General features: G+C 44.9%; 1 protein-coding gene across 11 annotated transcripts in view; it reads right to left on the reverse strand.

The window, feature by feature from the left end:
- TCF3 (transcription factor 3) overlaps positions 1-23,984 on the reverse strand; it is a 122,414-nt gene extending 98,430 nt beyond the window's left edge. For 4 of the 11 annotated variants that reach the window (XM_037885803.2, XM_037885802.2, XM_037885801.2 and 1 more), the window contains exons 1-3: positions 23,615-23,983; positions 19,930-20,031; positions 11,681-11,753 (exon numbers count right to left, since the gene is read on the reverse strand). In XM_037885803.2, the coding sequence (XP_037741731.1) occupies positions 11,681-11,753; positions 19,930-20,004 (148 nt within the window). In that variant the 5' untranslated portion in view covers positions 20,005-20,031; positions 23,615-23,983. Of the gene's footprint in view, positions 1-11,680; positions 11,754-19,929; positions 20,032-20,185; positions 20,292-23,614 lie in introns of those variants that run through there. The other 7 variants (XM_037885806.2, XM_037885804.2, XM_037885798.2 and 4 more) reach the window with 5 other exon arrangements.
- Between the last annotated feature and the right edge of the window lie 217 nt (positions 23,985-24,201).

Genomic DNA, 24,201 nt, shown 5'->3' on the forward strand with positions numbered 1-24,201 from the left:
GCTAGCCAAGGCAGCTAAAGATTCTACAGAAACACACTGCTTTGCAACACGCTTTGGAACACAGAATTTCATGCATTAGAACCTCTGGTCCAGACTAACGAAGGGAAGGCCAGTTAGGGATTATGGACTTTTGAGCTTCAGCAAGAACACGGAAGGATGGAATCCAGGGATTCTTGCATGAAGTGCAGGTACAACAGATGCACAAGAAGTCAAGGCAGACTGAGGAGCTATGTAAAACTAGTGAGTGCCAGGCTGAGGAGAAGCAGAAGACAAATTAAAGTGACCCAACCTGCTTTGAGGGAAATTACTGTGCATCGGGGAAGTGGAGTGGTGATTTGCTGCTCTCCCATTAGTCCACAGAGGGCGAGACATCCCCCATCAGAGCCACACTGGCCTGCGATTCAGTAAACGGCAAGCACCAAAATCCACTTTCAGTGGAAATTTGTGGCTCAGCAGTGTGCTGCTGCATTTTACATGTACACTGGAGAGAGAGAGAGACAGACACACACACGCGCGCGTGCGCGCACATCAGTACATTCGTGATGGGGATTTAACAAGCCCAATTCAAAAACTGGTTCTCAAAGCCTATGTTAGACATCCCTCTGTACATATATGAAATAAAATAACTTGCAAATGAGGCTGTAGGCTCACTGGGGCAGGGACCTATCTTCGTGTGTTTGTACTGACCTTAAAATGCAGGTTCTGAGCCCAGCTGAGGACTTTGGGCAACATAGTGATAGAAGGAATTTCTTACTGGCATCTTTTGGAGGCATTAAAATAAATTTCTAAACCATGTCACAGCAAAAGCCATGCAGAGTAAAAAACAGCTCAGTGAATGTGTTGAATTCTATGCCAGGGATGGCAAAACTGCAGTTCGCGAGCCCAGTGCAGCTCTTTTATAGTTAAAGTGTGGCTCAAGGAGCCCCCCACTCTTCACCTACCACACCACGGGGTGTGTCTGCCAGAGCTTGGGGCTTCAGCAGGAGTGGGTCCGGAGCCCCAATCTGCAGCAGTCACCTCCCACAGGGCTGAACCCACGAGACCCCTCTCCCCACAGGGCTGAAGCTCCTAGCCTTGCCAACTCGCCACAGGGCTGAAGCCCCAAGCCCTGGCAGGTGCGCCCTGGCTCTCCAACCTCTGAAGATTGTCGTATGTGGTTCGGAGGGTCAGTAAGTTTGGCCACCCCTGTTCTATGCAGATATCTCACACACACACATATGTATGTACATGCAATGTGAGCAAGTTGTGCCCGCCAGAACTATGAATTTCCTGACTTCTGCCCATGTTGAATATCCCTCTAGTACTAGCGTAATTAAATTTACTTTTGCAGGTGAATTTAAAATAAAGAATTCCAATACAACTATAGGTGTGATTTATGTACACGCGGTATGCTTTCTGGAGTCTGGTCCCCTTCAGAGCATGCAGAATTTGAAATTAGCAGCACCAAGGTCCAGCAGAAACGCTTGCCAGACCTGCTGGGCCCCTTCCAAAGCCATCTTCCCATTTTGGAAGGAGCCCAGTCAGCCTGGAAGGCTTTCAGTTGTGACAGTGAGCCAACTGCAAAATTTTGCCTATGCAATACAGCAGAATTTGATATGATCATGTGATCTAATGATTGTATATTCAGACAGCCATCGTACGGGGACTCGGGAGCAGGGGTGACTGGCCAGGGTCCAGACTAGCTAGGCAACATCTTTACCAATTTAGGACCCAAGCCTGCAACACGTACAGTATTTATACATAATCCCACGAGAGTAGGGTTTGAATTGGGCTGACGCAGGGCGGCACATTGCACCAGCATCTTTGCCTTCTTGTTGTCTAGAATACCATCTTTCATTTAAAAACAAAGGGCTCTAGACCTCATGATTGCAAAGAAAACCTTGAAAATGTGACAATTCAAACAAAAAACATGACACTTGGTAGGTGATTTTTCAACGCTTATGTCTTTTTCCTCATTTTTGATAAAACGAGCATTTTGAGGCTGCGAGGGGATTTTTTTCTTCCTTTTTAAAAAGTTTCTTGAAAACAGAATACCATGCATTTACCCTCACCGAGTACTAAATCCCGGTGACCACACAGCTTTTGTATCAGTTTGACTGTCAGTTATGGGTGCGATTTCCCCCACATCTTCCTCCCCCGCCCTCCTGATAATTATACTGGTACAATCCCCAACGTGGATGCAGTGATAGTGACATAAAGTTGCTTACTCCCCTTCTCATCCAGAGGGGTTCAACTGCTTTAATTATACCAGTACAGTTAAAGGGGCACAACTTCTGTTTGTAATCAAGGCCCGAGTCAAGTCTGAAGTTTCTAAAGAGAAGCTGTTTGTTATAGCAGTGTAATAAAGCTTTGGAGATACCAGAGCAGGGGGGGCGGGGGGAACAGTGTTTTTCCTCACTTTAAAATTTTGTCCGTCTGAAAAATTCTGAACATGCCTCCCTCTCACTCCACAGCCCTCCCCCTCAATTTTCTTCCTCTAGGTAGAAAAACCAGCAAAAGAAATTTCAGCCCAAAGGGTGAATTTTTTTCCCTTCAGAAAGTTAAATGCACACAAAGACAAGATTAATTTAACAGTAATAAGTCACCAAGACCAGATGGTATTCACCCAAGGGTTCTGAAGGAACTCAGAAATGAAATTGCAGAACTTCTGACTGTGGTGCACAGCCTATCACTAAATTAGCTTCTGTACCAGATGACTGGAGGACAGCTAATGTAACATCAATTTTTTTAAAAAAAGGTTCCAAAAGCGATCCTGACAATTAAAAGGCCAGTAAGCCTAACTTCAGTACCAGGCAAATTGGCTGAAACTATAGTAAAGAACAGAATTACCAGACACAAAAATGAACATGACTTGTTCTTAAAAGACTTTTTAAAAGGAAATCATGCCTCACCAATCTATTACAATTCTTGGGGGCCGGGGGAAGGGGGGGGGGGGGAGAGAGAAAAATCAACAAACATGGACACGGTGATCCAGTCGATAAAGTGAAGTTGGACTTTCAGAAAGCCTTTGACAAGGTCCTTCACCAACAGCTCTTAAGCAAAGTAAGTAGCCATGGGAGAAGAGGGAAGGTTCTCAAGGATCAGTAACTGGTTAAAAGACAGGAAACAAAGGATAGGAACAAAAGGTCAATTTTCACAATGGAGAGATAAATAGCGGGGTTCTGCATGGATCTGTACTGGGACCAGTGCTGTTCAACATATTCATAAATGATCTGGAAAAAGGTGTAGACGGTGAGGTGGCAAAATTTGCACATGATACAAAATTACTCAAGGTAATTAAGTTCAAAGCAGACTGCAAAAAGTTACAAAGGGATCTCACAAAACTGGGTGACTGGGCAATAAAATGGCAGATGAAATTCAATGCTGATCAATGCAAAGTAACGCACATTGGAAAACATAACCCCAACTATCCATGCAAAACGATGGGGTCTAAATTAGCTGTTACCACTCAAGAAACATCTTGGAGTCATTGTGGAGAGTTCTCTGAAAACATCAGCTCAATGTGCAGCAGCAGTCAAAAAAGCTAACAATGTTAGGAACTATTAGGAAAGGAATCAGTAAGACAGAAAATATCCGAGCCACTATATAAATCCATGGTATGCCCAGACCTTGAATACTGTGCGCCATTCTGGTCACCCCATCCATATATTAGAATTGAAAAAGGTTCAGAGAAGGGCAACAAAAATGATGAGGGGGATGAACAGTTCCATATGAGGAGAGATTAAAAAGACCGGACTGTTCATCTTGGAAGAGAGACTATTAAAGGGGAATATGAGAGAGGTCTATAAAATCATGACCGGTGTGGAGAAAGTAAGTGTTATTTACCCCTTCACATAACAGAAGAACCAGGGGTCATTCAATTAAAATAACAGGAGCAGTTTAAAACAAACATCAGGAAATACTTCTTCACACAACGCACAGTCAACCTGCGGAACTACTTGCCAGGGGATGTTGTGAAGGCCAAAACTATAACTGGGTTCACAACAGAATTAGATCAGTTCATGGAGGATAGGTCCATCAATAGCTATTACCCAAGCTGGTTAGGGATGCAACCCCATGCTCCAGGTGTGCTAAACCTCTAAATGACAGAAGCTGGGACTGGAGGACAGGGAATGGATCACTCAATAATTGCCCTATTCTGTTCATTCCCTCTGAAGCACCTGGCATTGGCCACTGTTAGAAAATAAGATACTGGGCTAGATGGACCATTGGGAATGACCCAGCATGGCTGTTCTTCTGTTCACTGGTAATGAACGTGCCTTCTCAACCGTAACTACAGAACTGTTAGTACAATACTATATTGTTATGTCTCCAATTACCAGAGAAATATTTGTATTTGTTCTTGGAGCATCTTTGTTTTGAGTGATAACATGGTTGCCTTCACTGCACTCCTTCCAGAAACACATCTTTCCTTACCGGATTAGAATTCTGTTGTTTCTGCCTCAGGATCTCCCCTTCTCCACCCCCCTCCATTGCTTATAAAAAACTTTGAAAGACAAATACTGGTGAGGAAAGAAAAAAAGGAAAAGCCTTGTTCCAGTGTTTCTGCTCTGACTGCAGTGATGCAAGAGAAGCTACTGCAAAGGGAAGGCAAGTGCTGGGAGCAGGAATACCTATTCAAGAACATAATGAGGGGATCAGAGACTGAAGAGTCAACTGAGGTGTTACTTTAGATTAATGGAGATAAGTGTGAAGATATTACTCTTCTCTTTGTTCTACACAGCTTGCTACTTCCTGCCAGCTAGAATTCCCTTCCCTCACCTCCAGAAATGCTCCTCTTTCCCCTCAGCCCCTCCATTTTTTTTTTCAATCCCACTTTCTGTATCCTGGTCCATGGGTTTCCAGAATCAGCACCAAGGAAAATGTGGGAACAGACCTCTACACCACAAAGTTCTATTTGTGAGGCAGGGCACAAGAAAGTGGGCAAAAGAGAGTTAAAACTAAGTGACTAAGGCTATGTCTACACTAGCACTTTTGTCAGTATAATTTATGTCGCTCGGGGGTGTGAAAAAACCTACACCCTTGAGCGACGTAAGTTATACCGACAGAAGCGCCGGTGTGGACAGTGCTACGTTGGTGGGAGACGCTCTCCTGCAGACGCTACCGCTGCATATTGGCGGTGGGTTAATTACGTTTCCCGCATAGAGTGGCTACACGGGAGATCTTACAACAGCACAGCTGCATCAGTGGTCTCTAGTGTAGAAACGGCCTAAGAAGCTTAAGTTTCATCTTCAAAAGTGACTTGGGTGCTTGGGAAAAAGACAATGGAACACAGCCACTTACCCTGCCTCACTTTTGAAAATGAACTTAAGTGCCTAAGCCACTTAGACACTTTTGAAAACTTTAGTCTAAGTGCCTCATCTTCCTAAACGCACATTGGTTGGTCTACATTAATAATAATAATAATGCAAATACAGAATCCTTCCGTCTTAGAATGTATTTTCAAGCTAACGACACCTAACACATGCTTACCAAACCCCTTGCAAAACTCTACTTGACCACAGCAAGTTTTTTTCCTTAAAAACAGAGTAAATGTGTTTTTTTTCATAATAAACTACGGTCACAGTAAAATATGGGCTGGGCTGATGAGTTGTACCTGGACTGATAATTTGTTTTTAAAGGAGCGTTTTGCAATGCTGCTAAATGAGAAATGATACCCAAGTAAAATAAATTAAACACCCTAAAATAAGTAATTTCAGTACAGAAATGTCAGTGCTAAATATCAAGTCATATTTTTGCACCTCACGTCTACCTTTCACGATATATCAGAATAGCAAAAACAAAAAAACCCGGAACACCCACTTCTCCATAATCCAAATGTGGGAAATAAATTAATTTAGTAGGAAAACATTATACAACCAACTATTAAAAGCGTCTAGTTTCTTCACTACAGGGAATAGTGCTGGCAACCATTTATCAGTCTGAAATTCAATCCTTGCCTGGATTTCAATAGAAGACCCTGCATTTAGCTCTTCAAGACTCTCTCACTGTAATTTTTAGCTTCTTTTACTTAAGATGTGCAAGTTGGCTTCTCAGCATGTTAAATAACAAATAAAGCATCACTTTAATCTCCACAGATCTGCAACAGAAGGCAGAGTGGCTCTTTCTCTCTACCCCCTTCCCATGCACACAGAACCCCTCAACTCCACCTTTAGGATGTGGCCTAATAAATGGTTGCATGCCCATATGAAGTAATCAAATCTTCAAACAGCTCACCCAGAGCACCAATTAAAGAGACAATCTCATCTTTCACAGAATTTATGGCTTTCAGTGTTGTTGCCACAGGTATCTAAGGCCAAATGTTGTTTAAAGTGAGCTTTAAAAAGGGATGTAGACTCACCTCCCTCCAGGGAGAATGCATTTGACTTTGTTCAGTAGACTATAACTTAAAATTTGTTACATGCACCAGCTTGTAACTCTTTGAAAAACTCCCTTGTTAGCCAGCCTCAAATATGTTATACGAACTTGCCCTGATCAAAGCAAGTCCCTCTACAATAAACCTCAGCTCCCAGTCTTGCTAGCAAATAGGTGCAGAACAAACTTTGAAAGAGGAGGGGGAAGGTGAGGGGGCAAAACCACAGCATAGTGGCAAAAAGGGGATTTCTCCCCCACAGCTCCCTTTTACGGTCCTCAGGCTAGAATGTTCCCTTGACTACAAAGCAAGAAAGGAAAAACAAATTTAATAACAAATTTTGTTACTCAAGACAACAAAGCCATTCATTGCCAAACTTTTATTTGTTGCAAGCAGAATAATCCATCAGCAGGAGCCATGCTGGGCTACCAGTAACCAGACACAAAACTGAAGCTCAGCATGCTTATAACTAATCGAAGATATTCTTGAGCCCTCTTCAAATTTGGTAGAACTATGTAGCAATGCTACCGAGTTCTTAGAAATGTAAGAGGCTAAGATGGCCAAGTGCAGCATTACCTCACCAAACCACCACCACAGGTGTTTTGTTTTTCCCATAGAGTTCTTTTCAAGTTCTACATAATCCCAAAGCACTTTATAACACAAGGAGCAAGTCAGATACTGTGACCCTATAGAAAACTCAGCAACCATTAGCTGTTCTGTTCCACTGGCAACTCATGCACTGCTCTGACAGTTCCAGAACAGTAGCAACTCCAAAGTTAAGGTTGGAAAGATAGTGATTCTACCACCACCCGCTACTGCCCCTTTTAAATGTCAATTTTAAAAAAGGTAATTTCCACGTGAAATGTAATATACATTGTGCCCTGTCAGAGGCAGAATTTATTTGGAGTATTTTTGAGGAGGAGGGCAGTTGGATCAGGTTAGTCATCTGTGAGCGATGATATATCAAATAACTGGCATTTTAATTTTGGAAAAGTCTTAATCTTTTTGCCATTGCAAATATCTGACAGCTTGGCCTAGAAAGTCTAAAACTCAAGCCAATTGGCATATATTGGATATGCAGGGGGAAATAACTGAAAACAAAGTTTTTAGCATAGGAGAGGTTTTAACATCAGGGGAATTTAGGAGCACAGGTTCATTTAAAGACACTGGGATTTGTGCTCCTAAACACCTTAGGTAATCCCCCATGGAGTCTAGCTTTAGACTCCAGTTTTTAAAATCTTGGCTTAGGTAACTACACCTTCCCATGTCTGAAATGTTTACTCCGGAAAACTCTCGTTGCAACACAAAAAGTCTCTGTGAAGATGTTACCTTTCCTGAGGAGTCCTGTGTGTGCCAAAAATCCTGCAGACACAGCTTGCAAGATCTGTGCAACTAGGAACACAAATTTCATCCATGTGGTAACCATTTTCCTCCATCTAATCAGGGGAGGGAAGCAAGACTGACAGGGCAGAGTTAAGGTCACCACTGGAAATGTAAACTGATTTCTCCCTGATTTAAGAGACAAAGCAGGGGGAGAAGGAGGAGTGTTTAAATATAAACTAGCCCCAGAAAATGTCAACTTTAATATTGGGATTTCCTCACTTTTATATTTAGTAGTCTACATTAGCACCTGGGATTTACTTAGCACTTTACGCACATAGAAGGAGGCCACATTTGCCCCGAGGAGCTTCTAGTCTGAATAAATCCCACAGGACATGGAACAGCTCAGGAAAGGGAGGTTGAGAGCATTATTAATTAGGATTTGAAAAGCATTCAAACTTGGTTGGTTTTGTCATAGCAATTCTCTTGTAATACTGTTTTAAAGTTAATATTGATGCCTATTTACCAGCCTTGTGTTTGGGAAAACCACCCTACTGTATCAAGTGCAGACAATTTGGCCAAATCACCCAAAAGCATAGCTTCTTCGCTCTTTTCAATTCTGATTTCCACCGGGGAGTGAAACATTCTAACAACTCATCTGAAAGAAAGCACTGTAGTCCAGCAATGAGAGCCTACATTATAGTGAGAGACTGTAGTGAGGGTGCTAGCAGCTATAGGGAGCTATTATCCATCACGAAATTAAAGTGTGGCACGAAGGCACTCTTCCCCCTTGACACAGATCTAAATCTTCAAATTAGCACAGATCTCAAGGAAGACCATGACTCAGGCCTTTATGCCCAACAGTTGCACCAGTTTAATCAAAATCAGTTTTTAAAACAGATTTAGCTAGATGGATGCAAACCCCTGGATGCATGCACTAAACAATTTACAACTGGCTTACATCAATGTAAGTTACTAAATCAATATAAGCCAGGTGTAACAATGACCAACCACACCATCCAGGGTCTTCTCTACACACAGAGACCTTGCACCAGTTCAAATGAAACCTGTTTAACTAGTACAAGGCGTGTGTGTGTGTGTATGTATATAGACAAGACCCTGGATGGTATGACAGGTCATTGTTACACTTCAGATTTATACACCCACCAGTCGGCATGAAAACACACTAACATCCAAAAGCAGAACGAAAAGTCACTTATTAACTCTTGACAGGAAAAATATACACTTCACCCTTTAAAAAGTGAGACTCTAGCCCATTCACTGCATGAAAAGCCTTCCATTAACACTGAACTGAACTGCATTTCAGAATCAAGATGCCCATCGGCAGAACTGAAGGCTCACACTAAGCCCGGAGAATGGGACAGTGGCAGCTGTGCAATCGCCTTTAATGCAATTGTGTAAGATCACTCCGTGATGATTATTATGAACCATTCAGAAAGCCCATATCAAAAACAGCGGCTTAGAGGAAGGGTGGTGTCAACTTTACCTTTCACTCACCTTGTGGGGGGGGGGGGGGCGCGGAGGAGATTGTACATGTTCAGGCTGACATTGGGCACCTGAGTGAAAGACGCTAGCCCACCACAGGCTATTTCCCCAGCACTCCTACTCCTTGTCATGAACTGGCCAGCTCTGCAAATCAAGTAGGCAAGCCAACAGCCAAGCAGGAAATGACTGAATGCAAGCTTGCTCTCTCACGAGCTTGTGGTGTCTCTTTTGTTGATTATTTTAGCAGCAAAGTACGAGACGTGTAAGCTGGAATGTTCACTACAGAGATCAACTTCCACCGGTGTTAAGTTACACCTCTCCTTTTACTTTCTACCGAAACCTCTCTATTTCCTTAAACCCCCCACCCCCTTTCAACTGCCAATATATCCTTCCCTGTCTTTTTCATTGTCAAGGTAAACTAAATAGCCCTGAAGCACTCGCACACCATACTGTGTTTGTCTTCATGGATCAAATTAAAACCTGTTGTGCTTTATAACAAATTAATACTTAAAAAAAACTAAACTTATTTTTAAAGTCTCTATATAGAGGAAAATGTTCGTTCAAAAAACTGTTCAGAGATGGAGCTAAGTTCTGGAAGCCCCAAACGCTGCTGAAGTTCAGGGGCAGAAGAGCTGTGAGTGATGCCACGGGGACACCACTGGGCAATGTTTCTTCGTGTAGATGGAAAGTTTCCACACACAACAGTGCCAGCTCTGTCACCCAAAATCTCTCACTGCCTGGCTCCAGGAGCTCCTGAAACTCCAGGCCTCCCTCCATCCTGACATCCCAGTAGGAGGCAGCTCGAGAGGTGGAAAAAGCAAGACATTTGACTGCAGTATTTTCTTGCTGAGCCATTTCCAGCAGCCTGAACAATACTCATTAACAGTACTACCCAAGTCAATCACAGCGTATGCTGCCAGAGCTTCACCATCCTAGTGTGTTTTGGGGGTTTTCTTAAGAGCACTGGCACAGCCAGGTTTATAGGACTGGGACACTCCTACACATCTTGGGTGGCTTCACTTAATCAGTATTGGAACAGCTGAGATTTTAACCATCGACAAAGGCATCAGCATAGTTAAAGGGAGAAGGAATATGGGGGTAGGAGGATAAAAGGCAACAAGACCCTCCTGCATGCCACAGACTTTATTCTATAGAGCACCCGTCCCATACAACTGTAACGAATGCAACATCCCTGAGCACAGAAAGCCTGTTGCAGCCACACAGCCCCAGAGTACACCAAGTATAGTGCTGGGAGTATTTTATTTTAATACTGAATTAAGAAGCCTCTCCCAGTTAGTGCCACATTTCAGACATGGAAAGCTGACTCCCACAGAATCATAGGACTGGAAGGGCCCTAGAGAGGTCACCTAGTTCAGTCCCCTGCACTCACGGCAGGACTCAGTATTATCTAGACCATTCCTGGCAGGCGTTTGTCTAACCTGCTCTTAAAAATCTCCAAGGAAGGAGATTCCACAACCTCCCTGGGCAATTTATTCTAGTGCTTCACCACCCTGACAGCTAGGAATTTTTTCCCTAATGTCCAACCTAAATCTCCCTTGCTGCAATTTAAGCCCCATTGCTTCTTGTCCTCCTATCCTCAGAGGTTAAGGACAACAGTTTTTTCCCCTCCTCCTTGTAACAACCTTTTATGTACTTGAAAACTGTTCAGTCCCCCCTCAGTGTTCTCTTTTCCAAAGTAAACAAACACAATTTTTTCAATCTTCCCTCAACAGTCGAAAAAGTTAAGCTCCATGAGGGATTACCTAAGGTGTTTAGGAGCACAAACCCCAGTGTCTTTAAATGAACCTGCATTCCTAAATCCCCTTGATGTTTTTGAAAACTCTCCCCCATCCTCCCAAACTCAGTATTTAGGCACTTACATAAATGGCCTGATTTTCAAAATTGCCAAGCACCCAGCAGGTGTTCAGTGCTTCTGAAAACCGGGGGTCAGACCCTCAGCTGGTGGAAGTTATTCCAAGCATTTATTTAGGTCCCTAAATATTGAGATAGGAGCCTACCTTTAGGGCCAAGATTTTCAAAACTGGGTATCCAAACTACTGAAGTATACCAGCCCCAGAAGGCCATCACTGCCATGCTACTGGAGGTGAATGGGCAAGGGTGACTCAGAACGGGTACTTGTACCATCTACTGAAATATAACAAAAGGGTCTGGGATTGTCAAAGGGGCTGAAGGGAGTCCAACACCCAAATCCCATTGGAATTCAAACTCCCTTCGGCCTCTTTGAAAGCCCCAACCAAGAGAATTAACCTTCTAGCTATTCATGGAGTTTCACCTCAGTTACACAACAGCAAAGGATTCCCGGACACGCACACACGAGGGATTATGGAATTAACATTGGTACTCAGAGCAGTAGCAGCACAATAGAACCATGAAAATACATTAAAGAGCATCCACGAAACTGACAACTCCCTTTGCTTTGGAGCTTTGGGTTTGTTTTTAACTCTGAAAAGAGGCATTAAGAAGGGGAAAAGAAGACAATACCTGATCCGCCAAACTGCGTGCTCGCTAGCGTCGTGGGTCTGTTTTTTCCATTAGCCACTGGCAGGGGGAACATCTAGAAAAACAGGAAGATGAGAGAGAGGGAGAAAGAAGAGAGATTTCAATACGTTAGCTTTGCTGTGCTGTGGTAAGGGAGGGACGAGAAAGAAATAAAAGTACTGGGAGTGCAGAAATCTTTCCAACTGCTTTCTCAGCTGATCGATATAGTAGGGAAGAAAGAGTGTGTGTTCCAACTCTGAGCTGGTACCTGTCTATTCCCGAGCAAGTAAACTTCTGTGTACACAGACCTTCCAATTTCTTTTTCATGAAAAAGCAGCTTCTGGGATATTTCTCATCTGCACTGGAGAAGAGAGGTTTCCTCTTCCTACCCCTGTGCTTAGGGCTCATTATTTCTTTCCCACATTATTACAGGAGGCAAAAAAAAAATCTAGGAAGATCACAAGGCCACAAAGTATTTATTCATTCCCTTATCAATAAATTAGGGTAAAGGACGTAGTACCCATTCTCCATCTAAACAGAGGTTCACCCCACTCCCTCCCACAAATTAAATTACACACGAAGACCTGGTTTATTTCCTCTTCCCCCGCTCCTTATTTGGTGCTATCCTATATCCTAGAAAGGCGTTAGGTTAGCAGCTACCATAGTGACTCGAGCTGGAGAGGACACTGATGACTAAGCTACACATTTATTTGCTGCTCACCTTCAGTGCACCACAACCTTATTTACGACTCCAGAAGATTCTCCTCCCCCCTCCTTCCCCAGTCCCTCTTCTTTTGAGGGCCAAATGTGAACATCAAATAGCCATCCACTTTCCCTTTCCACCCAGAGACACTGCACCAGTGTAAATAAACCAAGGTAGTGGATATTCTGCAAGAATCTGTAGGCAGATAAGTCTGTCTGATTCCAACATTATGTAACACATGCTAACACATGATCAGAAAGATTAATGTGCTTTACAGTATCTGTCATTTTAGCTACCTGTTTGCTACACTGTTACTGGTACAATTTATAGCTAATCTCCCTCTGCCAGAGAGCTTCCTCAAAAATACTGCATACCTAGTCAGCTAACATGGACAAATATTTTTAAAATAAACTGGGTGGGTTTCAAAAATTTGTTGTTTAAAAATGTATATGCACCTGCCTGCAGCAGAAAAGGAAACATTCATTGAGCTTTGGCCAGAGCTGGTGGGGAAATGCTTAGTAAATTAACATTTTTAAATGTTTTTTAATACTAAACTCAGACACTTCCACCATCAAATCATTTACATTATTTTTAGCTTCATAATGTTTGAATAACTCAAAGTTATAATACTTTAAGGATTAAACAATTTAATAAAACTAAGAGAAATGCAGCATTTCATACCCTGACGTATTTGATGCTTTCTTGTGACCAGGAAGTGTTCCTTCACACAGTTGTCTGCTCAGCTTTGGTTACTAATCTCAAAAATACAGGAGTATGTGGGGGAGATTTTTCAAAGGCAGAAAGACCAATTAGCCAATCAACTTCCATTGAAAAGCCATGGAATTTGGGTGCCCAACTCCCATACATACTTGTGAAAATATGTATGTATGTGTGTGCAAGCATGGACATATCCAACTAAAAAAATATCTAAACAAAAGGCTCACAAGATACTTAGTTTTCAGTGCTAGTAAAGAAATTCCTTAGAGCAACAGCAATGTTAGTTTATATAGAGTGTTTTTGTAGCCATGCTGGTCCTAGGATATTAGAGAGACAAGGTGGATGAGGTAATATCTTCTAGGTCCACTAAAAGATATTATCTCACCCAGCCTGTCAGTTTAGAGAGAGAGAGAGAGAGAGAGAGAGAGAGAGAGATTTTTAAAATAAGGGATACTAAAATGATATTGTCAGAAATTCACTTCATTAGCCCAGTAAGACAGCAAGGGACATTGCCTTACTCCCTCCCCCGGAGACAGGAGAAATGTTACTTTAACTGAAATGGTCAGTAATCTTCATTTCCAAGAACTGCAAAGAAGTTCTCTGGGTTCTTTTTTTTGGGGGTGGGGAGCCCTTGAATTTATTGGTATCGAGCATCGATTTGTAGTTAAGCCACAGTTTGCTTATTTTTCATAAGCATTTCTGCTTAATTGCTGATGCAACAACAAAAAACCCACAAGGTTAGAGTGAAAACACCAATGGAGAAAATGTCTAGTTTTGTTCCATTGTGCAATACACATTTTCTCTTCTACTTCTGCAAAAGGGGTCTCCCCCCAGCACCACTATTTCTGGCAATCCCCAACACGCCCACACACTGAACACATATGAATGAGGGATGCCTTCCCACCTCTTGCCTTCATCTTCCTTAGTCTGTTTTGAAAGATACTGTCAGTGGGAGTCTGAAGTAACCCTTTCCTGCTCTCATTACCATAGGAATCAAAGAACTATCACTCATCAAAGGAAGCTGAGACTTTAAAGCATCACAACATTTGATAAATAAGGAACCGCACACTAATGTTACTTCAATATGAATTTACAAGCCATATATTATAGATAAAATGCAGGAAATATAATGCTTATACTGTCAACTTCTGTTTTTCAACAGTGAAGTGGGTTTAAAATCACACTGCTATGCTTCATTTAAGGGCACAGCGTAAATCAGATTAAGAGTGTCCTCTGCCTTTGTTAGTTTGTATCACTCAACAGCAAAATCTAAGTTCACCCACCCAGTGTGAATTTCCTTTTTATTTTTAAATGTTACTTTAAAAATAAAATATTTAGATGGAAAAAACAGTATGCAATGGAAGGGCCTAATTATCAAGCTTTTCCAATTTTGTAATTGGTTCATTACTTGTTCTTTGTTGGATTTGAACAACATAGGTTTAATGGTGTTATGTAAAATCCCGTCTTAAATTTCTGTACACAGTATTGCACAGATGCCTTCAGTCTCTTTGACAGATGACAACTACTTAAAGGTTATCCCCACAGATATCAGTGTCATTCTTGGATCCAATAAAGAACAAATCCAAACCAAGTGGGGAAAAAAATACAGAGATATACTTTAATGGATGGTTACATCTAAGATACCAGCAATGTTCTAAGAGGTCAGCTTATAAATTCATTTGTCCAGTCACTTATTTTATATGTAGGGCCCTACCAAATTCAGTCATACGATTTTTAAAATCGTAAATTTCATGATTTCAACTATTTAAAAAAGGAGGGGGGGGGGGGGGTTGTCCGCAAGGTTATTGTAGGGGAGGTTGCAGTACTATTACCCTTACTTCTGCACTGCTGCTGTCAGCAGCGCTGCCTTCAGAGCTGAGCAGCGGGAGAGTGGCAGCTGCTTGCCAGGAGCCCAGCTCAGAGCTGCGCCCTCAGTCAGCACCCGACACTCTCCGGCCGCCCAGCTCTGAAGGCAGCAGGGCAGAAATAAGGGTGGCATGGGATGGTATTGCCACCCTTACTTCTGCGCTGCTGCTGCCAGGGCGCTGCCTTCAGAGCTGGGCACCTGGCCAGCAGCCGCCGCTCTCCGGCCACCCAGCTCTGAAATCAGCACAGAAGTAAGGGTGGCAATACCGCCACCCCCCTAAAATAACCTTGCGATCCCCCTGCAACTCCCTTTTGGGTCAGGACCCCCAATTTGAGAAACCCTGGTCTCCCGCATGAAATCTGTAGAGTATAGGGTAAAAGCACACAAAAGGCCAGATTTCATGGTGGGAGATGAGATTTCACGGTCCGTGACGTGTTTTTCATGGCTGTGAATTTGATAGGGCCCTATTTATATGTTTATTAGCTGACAGATTTCAGTGATTTTACAGCCATTGCAGCCTATGGAGTTAATATATATTTTGAAAAATCAATTAATTTCTTTTAGGAACACTTTACCCAGACTTAATTTATTTTAAGTGAATTTTTCACCTGCTCAGACTATAACAAAGCAGCCATTAGTTATGTAGCTGCTACTCATGCATACTAAGTCCATTAAAAATATTCTATTTACTGCTATTAAAGAGCAATTCATTACGACATAGCAGGCCTTTAGTTCATAAGGTAAGTCTCAAATTAATAAAAAAGTTAAACCTGAAAGCTATTTTGGAGCACATAAAATATCCAACCATTAACCTCTTTTCTATTAGGAGGGAATAGAGGGGATTCCACTTAACAAAATTAGCAAAGGCATAAGTGTTGTTTTAAGCAAAACCCTCCCAATTAAGGCTTTGTTTGCCTACTTAAACGTAAAGTGAACTTTATTACAATTCTATTCTAAACAAAAAGCAGTTTTTATCATGGAAATGCAGTCACTCTGCCTTCGCTACAGTGAGACATATGGCACTGCTTTAACACTTAGTGTTTTAACTCTAGGAAGTAGTTGAAGCTAAGTTTTAAGGAGCTCCAGACAAAAAAGTCTATCCATGCAAAACTAGCCAGGTAATTGTTACTTAGCTTTAGGAAGGTTGGACATAACTCTGCCTTGCACACAAAGTTTTACTCCTCATGGGGTGGCTGAATCCATGTGGTTCAGCATTTAATACAGAGTGGAATTGTTTTTACGGTCTATGGTAAAGTCCTGTCCACACAGCAACTTACGACACACAGTACTTGGTATCCGCACACCATATGGTTAATACTCTATTAACAGTGGCAGCTAACAGCATTTCGCCCTGCCAGAGGCTTAGACTGGCACTCAGCCGCCTCCACATATCTGGTTTGGCACACTTCTGCAGCACAGACAAGACCCCTAACCATGCCTGTGTAATTGTTTGGCTGCTGCTTCTTTGTCCCAGCTCTCATCGCGCTAGGACACCCCAGACTACGCCGCACCAGAGGCTTGGTGCTTCCGCCGCTCTGCATGTGCATCCTCAAGGACTATTTCCCTACTAAGGCATCATGGGATAGCTTCCCAAATTTTCCCAGAATGCCCTGAGACAAGTGCAGTTAGGCAGCATGGAGATCCATGGACACACACAGTTGTGATGGCTGCTTGTCTGAATAAAGCTGGATGGCGTGAACGACAGCAAGTTAAAGTGACAAGCCACAAGCTAGATTAAAAAAGTCCTGGCTGTGACTGCAGCCTAACTATGGCTGAAGCCCCTTCTGAAGAAGGCAAGTACATGAAGCCTCAGAAACGCCAAGCCACAAGTTGAACTATCATTAAAATTATAGTCTAATAAGGAAAATTAAATTTAATACTTTGAACCAATACTCAAAATTTTTCTGGGATGCCTTCTCCCCGATTTGTGATCCCCTTCTGGCCCGCTGCCACGAATGCAGCGGTAAAAGCAAGCTTACAAATTCACTTGTATTTTGAGGCACTGAGCTCAGAGGCACTTGTAAAGAACTCTGATCTGCACACCCCAAAGCAGTTATCAGTCTACAGGCCTGTGAGTTTGGTCTGGAGTTATAACTTCAGACCACTTAAATAGACATTATAACACTCTTTGCTTTTCACCGTTTACTGGCAAGTTACTTTGGTAGAAAGCTTTGGATGGGTGTTTTTGCAGTTTAATACATACCTAATTTTCTCTCTTTTTTTTTGGTGGTCTAAATCCTTCTCCCCAGGATAGGAGAGTTTACCTTATTTACAGTATTTTTCACAGACTAGGCTGCCCTCATATACAAAACCACTAGTGTCAGGACAGAAAATTCACCCAATTGGGTGGCAAACACAGCTCAGAGCTGGTCCAGAAATCGCTTCAGGGTGGTATGCATCTTTCCTAGAAAAACAGATTGAAAGCACTGGTCTAAACAGATGCTGCTGAACCACAAAGTCCTGGCCTCAATAGTTTTCACTCCTTTATCCTACTCTGACACAGATCACTGGGACACCTTTTCATTCCTGCTTATTCAGAGATGAAGGAGGGGAAAAAAAACCCCAAGAGATCCAGACCATGAGACAAATAAGTTACATTCCAGTTACAAGACATGTGAGCACCCTGCAATACTCCAAAGATTTAACTATGTAACTTCTATACTATGCTTAACAAGTATCAGTACGAACATTATCTACTAGCTAGTGAGTTTTATTTTATTGTAGGTTTTTTAATTCTCATTCTTAGTGGGATATTTATTATTTTTAGAGACCTCTTTAGGCAAAAAAGTATGTTCATGTCTGAGTGCGGATGGACACAACAGGCCCAATTCCAAAACTCACTAACCGATTCCCACTGACTTGACAATGCAGGATCAGGCCTAATTTGTTATGGAGATAACCCAACCCATTCCCAGAAACAGAGCTATGCAGGAAACTGTCTCAGGCCGCAATCCTGCAAGCCACAGACCCTAGTGCTCACATGGAGCCCCACTGACATCAAAGGTCTGCAGGCCTGCAGCTACCTGCTCAAGTGTCATATGGACACAGTGCTCCAAATTCCAGTCTCACACTGGATTGGCTCTGGTACAGTGACTTCAACAGTTACACATTTGCACTAATTTAAGAGAACAGGAATTTTACCCAATTTATTAAATCTTAGCTCCATATCAAAGTCTGGGCCCAGGGAGAGTTTTAGAATACAAAAGGGAAATGTGTTATTATAATGGCCCCAAACAGTTACAGGAGTTGCAAATAAGGATATTTTCAAATTTGCTATAAACTAAGTTGCAAATAGTGGTTGGGAATTCTTTTTGGAAAGGAAGGAAGAGAAATAAGAAATTGTCCAATCTTGAACTAGATTACGGATATTGCAGTTCAAAACCTGGATCTCTCATACGTACAAGCGAGCAGTGAATTCCAGTACACCTGCCAAAGGGAACAGAGACCTCTAAAGTGAGGGAGAAAAGAAGTTGCTCACCCTTCCCCAATGAACCCTGAACATATTTGTATTTTTGAGGTATAGTGTCGTCACAGCTCCCCTAGCAACTGTAAAAGATATTACCGTTACTTTTTGATTAGATCAACCTCCCATCAGCTGTAGGTGGCTGAGAGAAGTTCATCTTGTCCCACCACCATGGGAATTCTCATACAGGTTAAGAAGAGAACATGTCATAAGAATACATGTGGATACATAGGATGCCTGTGCAATTTGGAGCTTCTTACTGATTTCTTAGAATAGAGCTAACTTGCAGCAGTTTTCTTATCTATGTCGTATCTTTGTGCTGGGATCCAGAAGAGATGCAGTGTGTTAACACAGATTATAAAGGAAATAAGGGGCAAGGAATTCTGACCATGCTCCTTTGTTTTGTACCCCAATGGGAAGAAAAATCAACACAAAGGCATCACTGACAAATAACTAAGTATACCCAGAACAACCCAGAAGAATAATGTCTTCATTGCTATTTAACGGTTATTCCTTTCCGTGGAGCTGTGTTTTTCCAATTTGTATGGTAGGTTTGCTTATCTACAAAGCAAGACATGCCATATGTCATTAGGGTACAGCACATGACAGAGGAACCGAGCTGGAGTTCGCGTTCAAAACAGTAACTTTTTCTTTCCACGGGTCACCCACCAATTACAATCAAACATCACATATAGGCCCTGATCCTGCAAACACTTACACATGCACTTGTCTTTACACACCTGAGTAGTACCACTAACTTCAATGGCACAATTCCCATGTGTAAAGCTAAGCATATTTGTGTATTTACAGGGTTGCAGCCTTTGGTTGCTACTACTAAAAGTGACCCCAAAAAAGCACGTACATTCTCTGGGTAACTTCTTAGCCACAATTACTTTATTTTTAATGACAGCCTCAAAATTTTACTGTAGAGCTTTGAGGGGTTTTTTGGGCAAGGAATAGGGGTACAGGAGTACATAATCTCTGTGAAAATATATACAGAACTGCTCCACAAAATTGCAAACTGACATAGAATAATCTGGAAAGACACGTATTCAACAATTTGGATCTGGGAAGAGGAAAAACACAGCCTGATGAATTAACTGTTAAGCAAAGTCACATCCTTGCATCGGTTACATAGCCAAAGCTTCAGAAGTCATATCCAGCACATTTTGCTATGAGCATTTAAACAGAACAGACTAATGTTTTCTGCTTCCACAGAACTTCCCCACCCAAAGATCACCATGTGCTCACTGCACGGAAAGTCTTTACTCTGTGCTGACCAGGGTCCCCCATTGCTTAACTTGAAGGGGGGGGAAAAAGAAAAAAAAAAAAAAAAGAACCAAGCTGCAGTGCACAAAACATATCTGAAACCCATCATCTCCAATTTACCTCACTTTTCAGGCTCACATTCTCTCCCGCCCATTCTTCTAGATCTCAGGAACACTGGAAACAAATGAAGCTACTGTCCCTTTAAAGGCCCCCCCTCAAAGGAGCTTGCTTACCATACTGAAGTCCAGCAGGTCACTGAGTTCTTTGTCTGTCCCAACTGCAGCCATTCTCTGCTGCTGCTGATTCATACTCCCACAGACTCAACAGTGGCAGTCCTAAAGAAAACCATGGGGGAGGGGAAGAGATATTTTAATGACTAGAGCAAACTACCCACCCCACTGATGAATATTTAAAAAAAAAAAAAAAAAAATCCCTTGCAAATGCCCAGCTTCCAACTTCTGCGCCTCAGAACACAGTGAAAGTCCTCACATGGCACCCAGAGGCAGGAACAAGCCTTCTATTGACCAGACACACTTGTATGTTTGTTTTTTGCTGCCAATTCCACTAATTCAGACCAATTCTGCTGCTCCTGGCATGCAGCAAATGAAAAAAAAAGTCAACTCATTTATCAAAGGGTTCAGGCAAGTTATCATTCAGGCTCTTGGCAGGTTTGGGCTTTTTACCCCCTCTGTTTGTGGGAGTTCCCCTCCCACTTGTTTTTGTCTATTTCTCTTTAAAGTTTAAAAAGGGCCTGATTTCATGCCCTCCACCACTCCAGGGTGCAGAGCTCCCATTTTATTTTGATTGGAGCTATGGCTGCTTGGCAACTCTGAAAATCTAGCCCTTAGGTAACAAGAATTACCTACCAAAAAGGCAATAAACTCCCCACAAAAGATGGAGAAAATAAAGTTAAATAATAATTATTTTCACCTTCAAAGAGCTTTCCAAAAATAAAACCCTCAAAACAATCTTGCAAAGTAGGTAAATACTGTTCTGACCAATTTTACAGATTGTTCTTTAAAGGAAGATAGCCAGACAGATCAAACCCATCATGTCAGGAAAATATTTCTTCAGGAGTAGAAATGGAGGCAGGGGATGGGATAAAGAATTCACTCTTCTTCCTCTTTAAAACTCAGTTATAGCTATCAAGTGCAGCTAGACAATAATTTAACTCATTCATCACAAGTTTAATATTTTTATACACATACAAAACTCTGTGTTCCAAAATATTCCGAGGAAGCACTGGCTCATCCATTATATTTCAGTGAGGTTTAAAATATAAATATACTGAAATCGATCCAGCACATACAAGACCTCTGCCACCATTAAAAAAAAAAAAAAAAAGCCAAGGGATTTTTGTTTTTTTAAAACCTGTCTTTGTGTCATCAGTGCATCCGGCAATTATTTTTAAAGCAACTTTGAAAAACATTCTCCCTTTCCCTCTGCCCAGTGGGTACTGAAAGAACAGCCCTCCTCAGGCAGGAGTCCCCAGAGAAGCAAGTCAAAAACAAGACTTGGAGGGCTGGGTGTGAAGGGGTCCTGCTCAACCAAACCCCAAAACCCCAACTCTCGCCTAAGAAGCCCCAGACAACTGCAATTCTCCGAGGGGGCTGGGAGCAACAGACAGGGTTTTATTAAGTTCCAGAGGCAACTTATACAATATGCCCACCAAAAGAAATGAAATCTGTACTTTTAAAACCCTCCTAGCCTTTAAAAAGAAAAGCCAGTGTCCTGTAAAGCAAAAACCCTGCCCTGATCATGTAACAGAGGGAAGGCTGGGGCTGTTTTTGTTTGGTTTGGTTTTGTTTAAAAAAAAAAAAAACAACAAAACTTGAATGTGCGAGAACGACCAAAAGTGTGCATCGTGCAAAACGTTTTTAATGGCTTTTTCAGGGCTGAGCCATGAGCGTTGGGGGAAGGGAAGAGGGGCTAACAAGTGAACAGGATTCGTGTTTCCCTCCCCCAACCTCCAAGCAGCAGCCAGTGCAAACTGCAGGCGGGCGGCGGGGAGGCGCGGGGGGGCCTCTGCCTTTGAAGCAAATGGAGCTGCTGGAGAGTGTTATTTTTCAATCTGAAATCATTCACAGCAGTTTTCCCGCTGCATGCCAGCGGAGAAGCCCTTTTCCCGAGTTAACACACAGCAGATGTTCCCCTATTACCCCTCGCCCCACGCACTTCAACCTGAGACTTTCGAGTTTCCTCCACCAGAGCCGAGGTGCACCTTATTGCCTTCGGACAAAGGCTCCTCCACCCCCAGCTCTCGCTCCTCTCCTCCCCCACCCCCTCCCTCCCTCCTCCCTCTCCAAAAGCGCTTTCCCAAACTCCAGACAGGGCCTACCAAGCGCCCGCAATGCAGCGTGCAGAGACAGCCGGCCCGCCCCGACCCGACCCCGGTCCCCCACGCACACGGCCCCCGGGAGGGCGACGGCAGAAAGGGGCACAAAGGGACGAGCTGCCTCCCCCGGTGCACCTCCAAGCAAAAGTTTGCCAACTACGGGCGCGCGCGCTCCGACGGCAGGATAAACAAAACCCCGCGGAGCAGGGGCCCTGCACGGTCCACACCGGCCTGTGGAGATGGACCAAAGATTTAACGCGAAGATTCACTCTGTGCCCCCCCCAACACACACACACACACACAGACACACACACAACTTTCCCACCCTGGTTTGGGGCGGGAGGGGGAGATCATGTTCTCACTCCAAGCTCTTTAAACTTGGCTGGGAGAGGGGAACAATGAACCTTCTTCCAGCCAGCTGCTCTTCCAGACCCTCGGCTTCACAATACCCCCCCCCCCCCGAATTTAAACACGAAAAATGCACAAGAGCCTAGAGAGTTATTCCACTTACTACCACCCCCCCCCCCAAACTTTTATCCTTTGCTGGGTAAACACCCTACAGAGCCAGGAGGAAGTTTGCAGCAGTCCAACTGGAGGGGAGGGGGGACTATGGCCACTGGAAAGCAGCCCCCCCACCCCACACACCCCACTTCTGCCAGGCCCTTCACTCACCCAGCCACGCTGGGCTGAAGTTCACAACAGCTCCCGAGCGAGGGGGAACAATAAGCCCGTGGGTAGCAGCGGCCTTTAGAGGGGTGTTGTGGGGATGGGATTGGAGAGGAGCCCCCCCCCCCGAAGCCAGCTCCACGCACGACCCCCCCCCGCACCCCACATACCCTCAATACAAATCTAGCCTGCAGCCCCAGGATGGGGTCAATCCGCTCCGTGCAACAGCAGCCTGGAAGAAGGGTGTCGTCCCCCCCAAACCAAACAGCCCCCTCGACAGGGCCCACGGGGCTTTGTTCCCCCCCAAAACTCGGCCAGTTGCCTCCCGACCAGGGGGACCTGGAAATGCGGCGGGGGAAAGTGAAGGAAGGAAAAAAAGGGGGGGGGCAGTGAACTCCCCCCGCCCCAAAACCAGCTTTTCCCCTGAGGCTGCCCAGAAGGATCCGAGCCGAAGTTCCAGCAATTCGGGGGGGGGGGGGGGGGGCACACTCTAAGTTCCATGGACACAGACCGGAGAGGGGGGGCAGAAAGGAAGCCCCCCCCCCGGAGCGGAGCCGAAGTTTGCATGAGTCCCGGCGCGTGTGTGGAGCAGGGACAATAAACTCCATGCAGCAGGGACCCGGGGTGGGGGGGGGGGGGGGGAAGAGATAGGAAGAGCCCCCCCCGTACACCAACCCTCTAAATCCGCCCCACCAGGCAGGCGACGCGCCCGCCCCCCCCCCCCCGAGAAGGGGGGTTTTGCACTTCGGGGGAGGGGGGCTCCCTACCGCGGGGGGAGGGGGGTGGGACGCCCCCCCCGGCTGAAGTTTGCAGCAGTTCTGCTGGGGGCGGCCGGGCACCGAACTCCCCGCAGCAGGGGCCGGGCGCGGGGGGGGGGGAGAAGGGGCCACCCCAAATCCCCCCCCCAGGATTTTTACCTGCTCAGGAAGAAGCGCATCCGAGGGGGGAGGGGAAGGGAGCCCCCCCGGGCGCTGCCGCCGCCGGCGGCCCCCGGACAAAGCGGCTGCTGCCCCGCGCCGGCTGCCTGGGGCCCGCGGCGCCCCGCTCCCGTCCCGCCCGGAGCCCGCCGCGGGCTCTATTGTTCTCGCCCGGCGGCCGGCGGACGCGCTCGCTCCGCATGGGCCGCGCGGCTCCTAGCGCCGCTGCCGCTGCTGCTGCTGCTGCCGCCGGCTCCTCATCGTCCCCCCGCGGCGCGGGCGGCTGCTGGCGCTGGGGCGGCCGCGGACCTGGGAGCCCCCCCGCCCCGCCTGCACATCGGGGCTGCTGCTGCCGCTGCGGGTGCGGGTGCCGGGCGCCGCCTCCCCCCGCCGTATCCTTCCGCCGCGGGCCAGCTGCGCCGCGCGGGGGGGGCGGGGCGGGGCGGGGCGGGGCCGGGCGAGGGGCCGCCCCGCCCCGCTCCGCTCCCTCCCTCCGGCCGCCGGGCCCGGAGCCCCGCTGTCACCCCTCCCCCTCCTGCCCCCTAGTCCTGCCCCCCCTCCTGCCCCCTGCCTTCTATTCCTGCCCC

The sequence above is a fragment of the Chelonia mydas genome, chromosome 25 (assembly GCF_015237465.2).
Source record: "Chelonia mydas isolate rCheMyd1 chromosome 25, rCheMyd1.pri.v2, whole genome shotgun sequence".
Taxonomy (NCBI): domain Eukaryota; kingdom Metazoa; phylum Chordata; order Testudines; family Cheloniidae; genus Chelonia; species Chelonia mydas.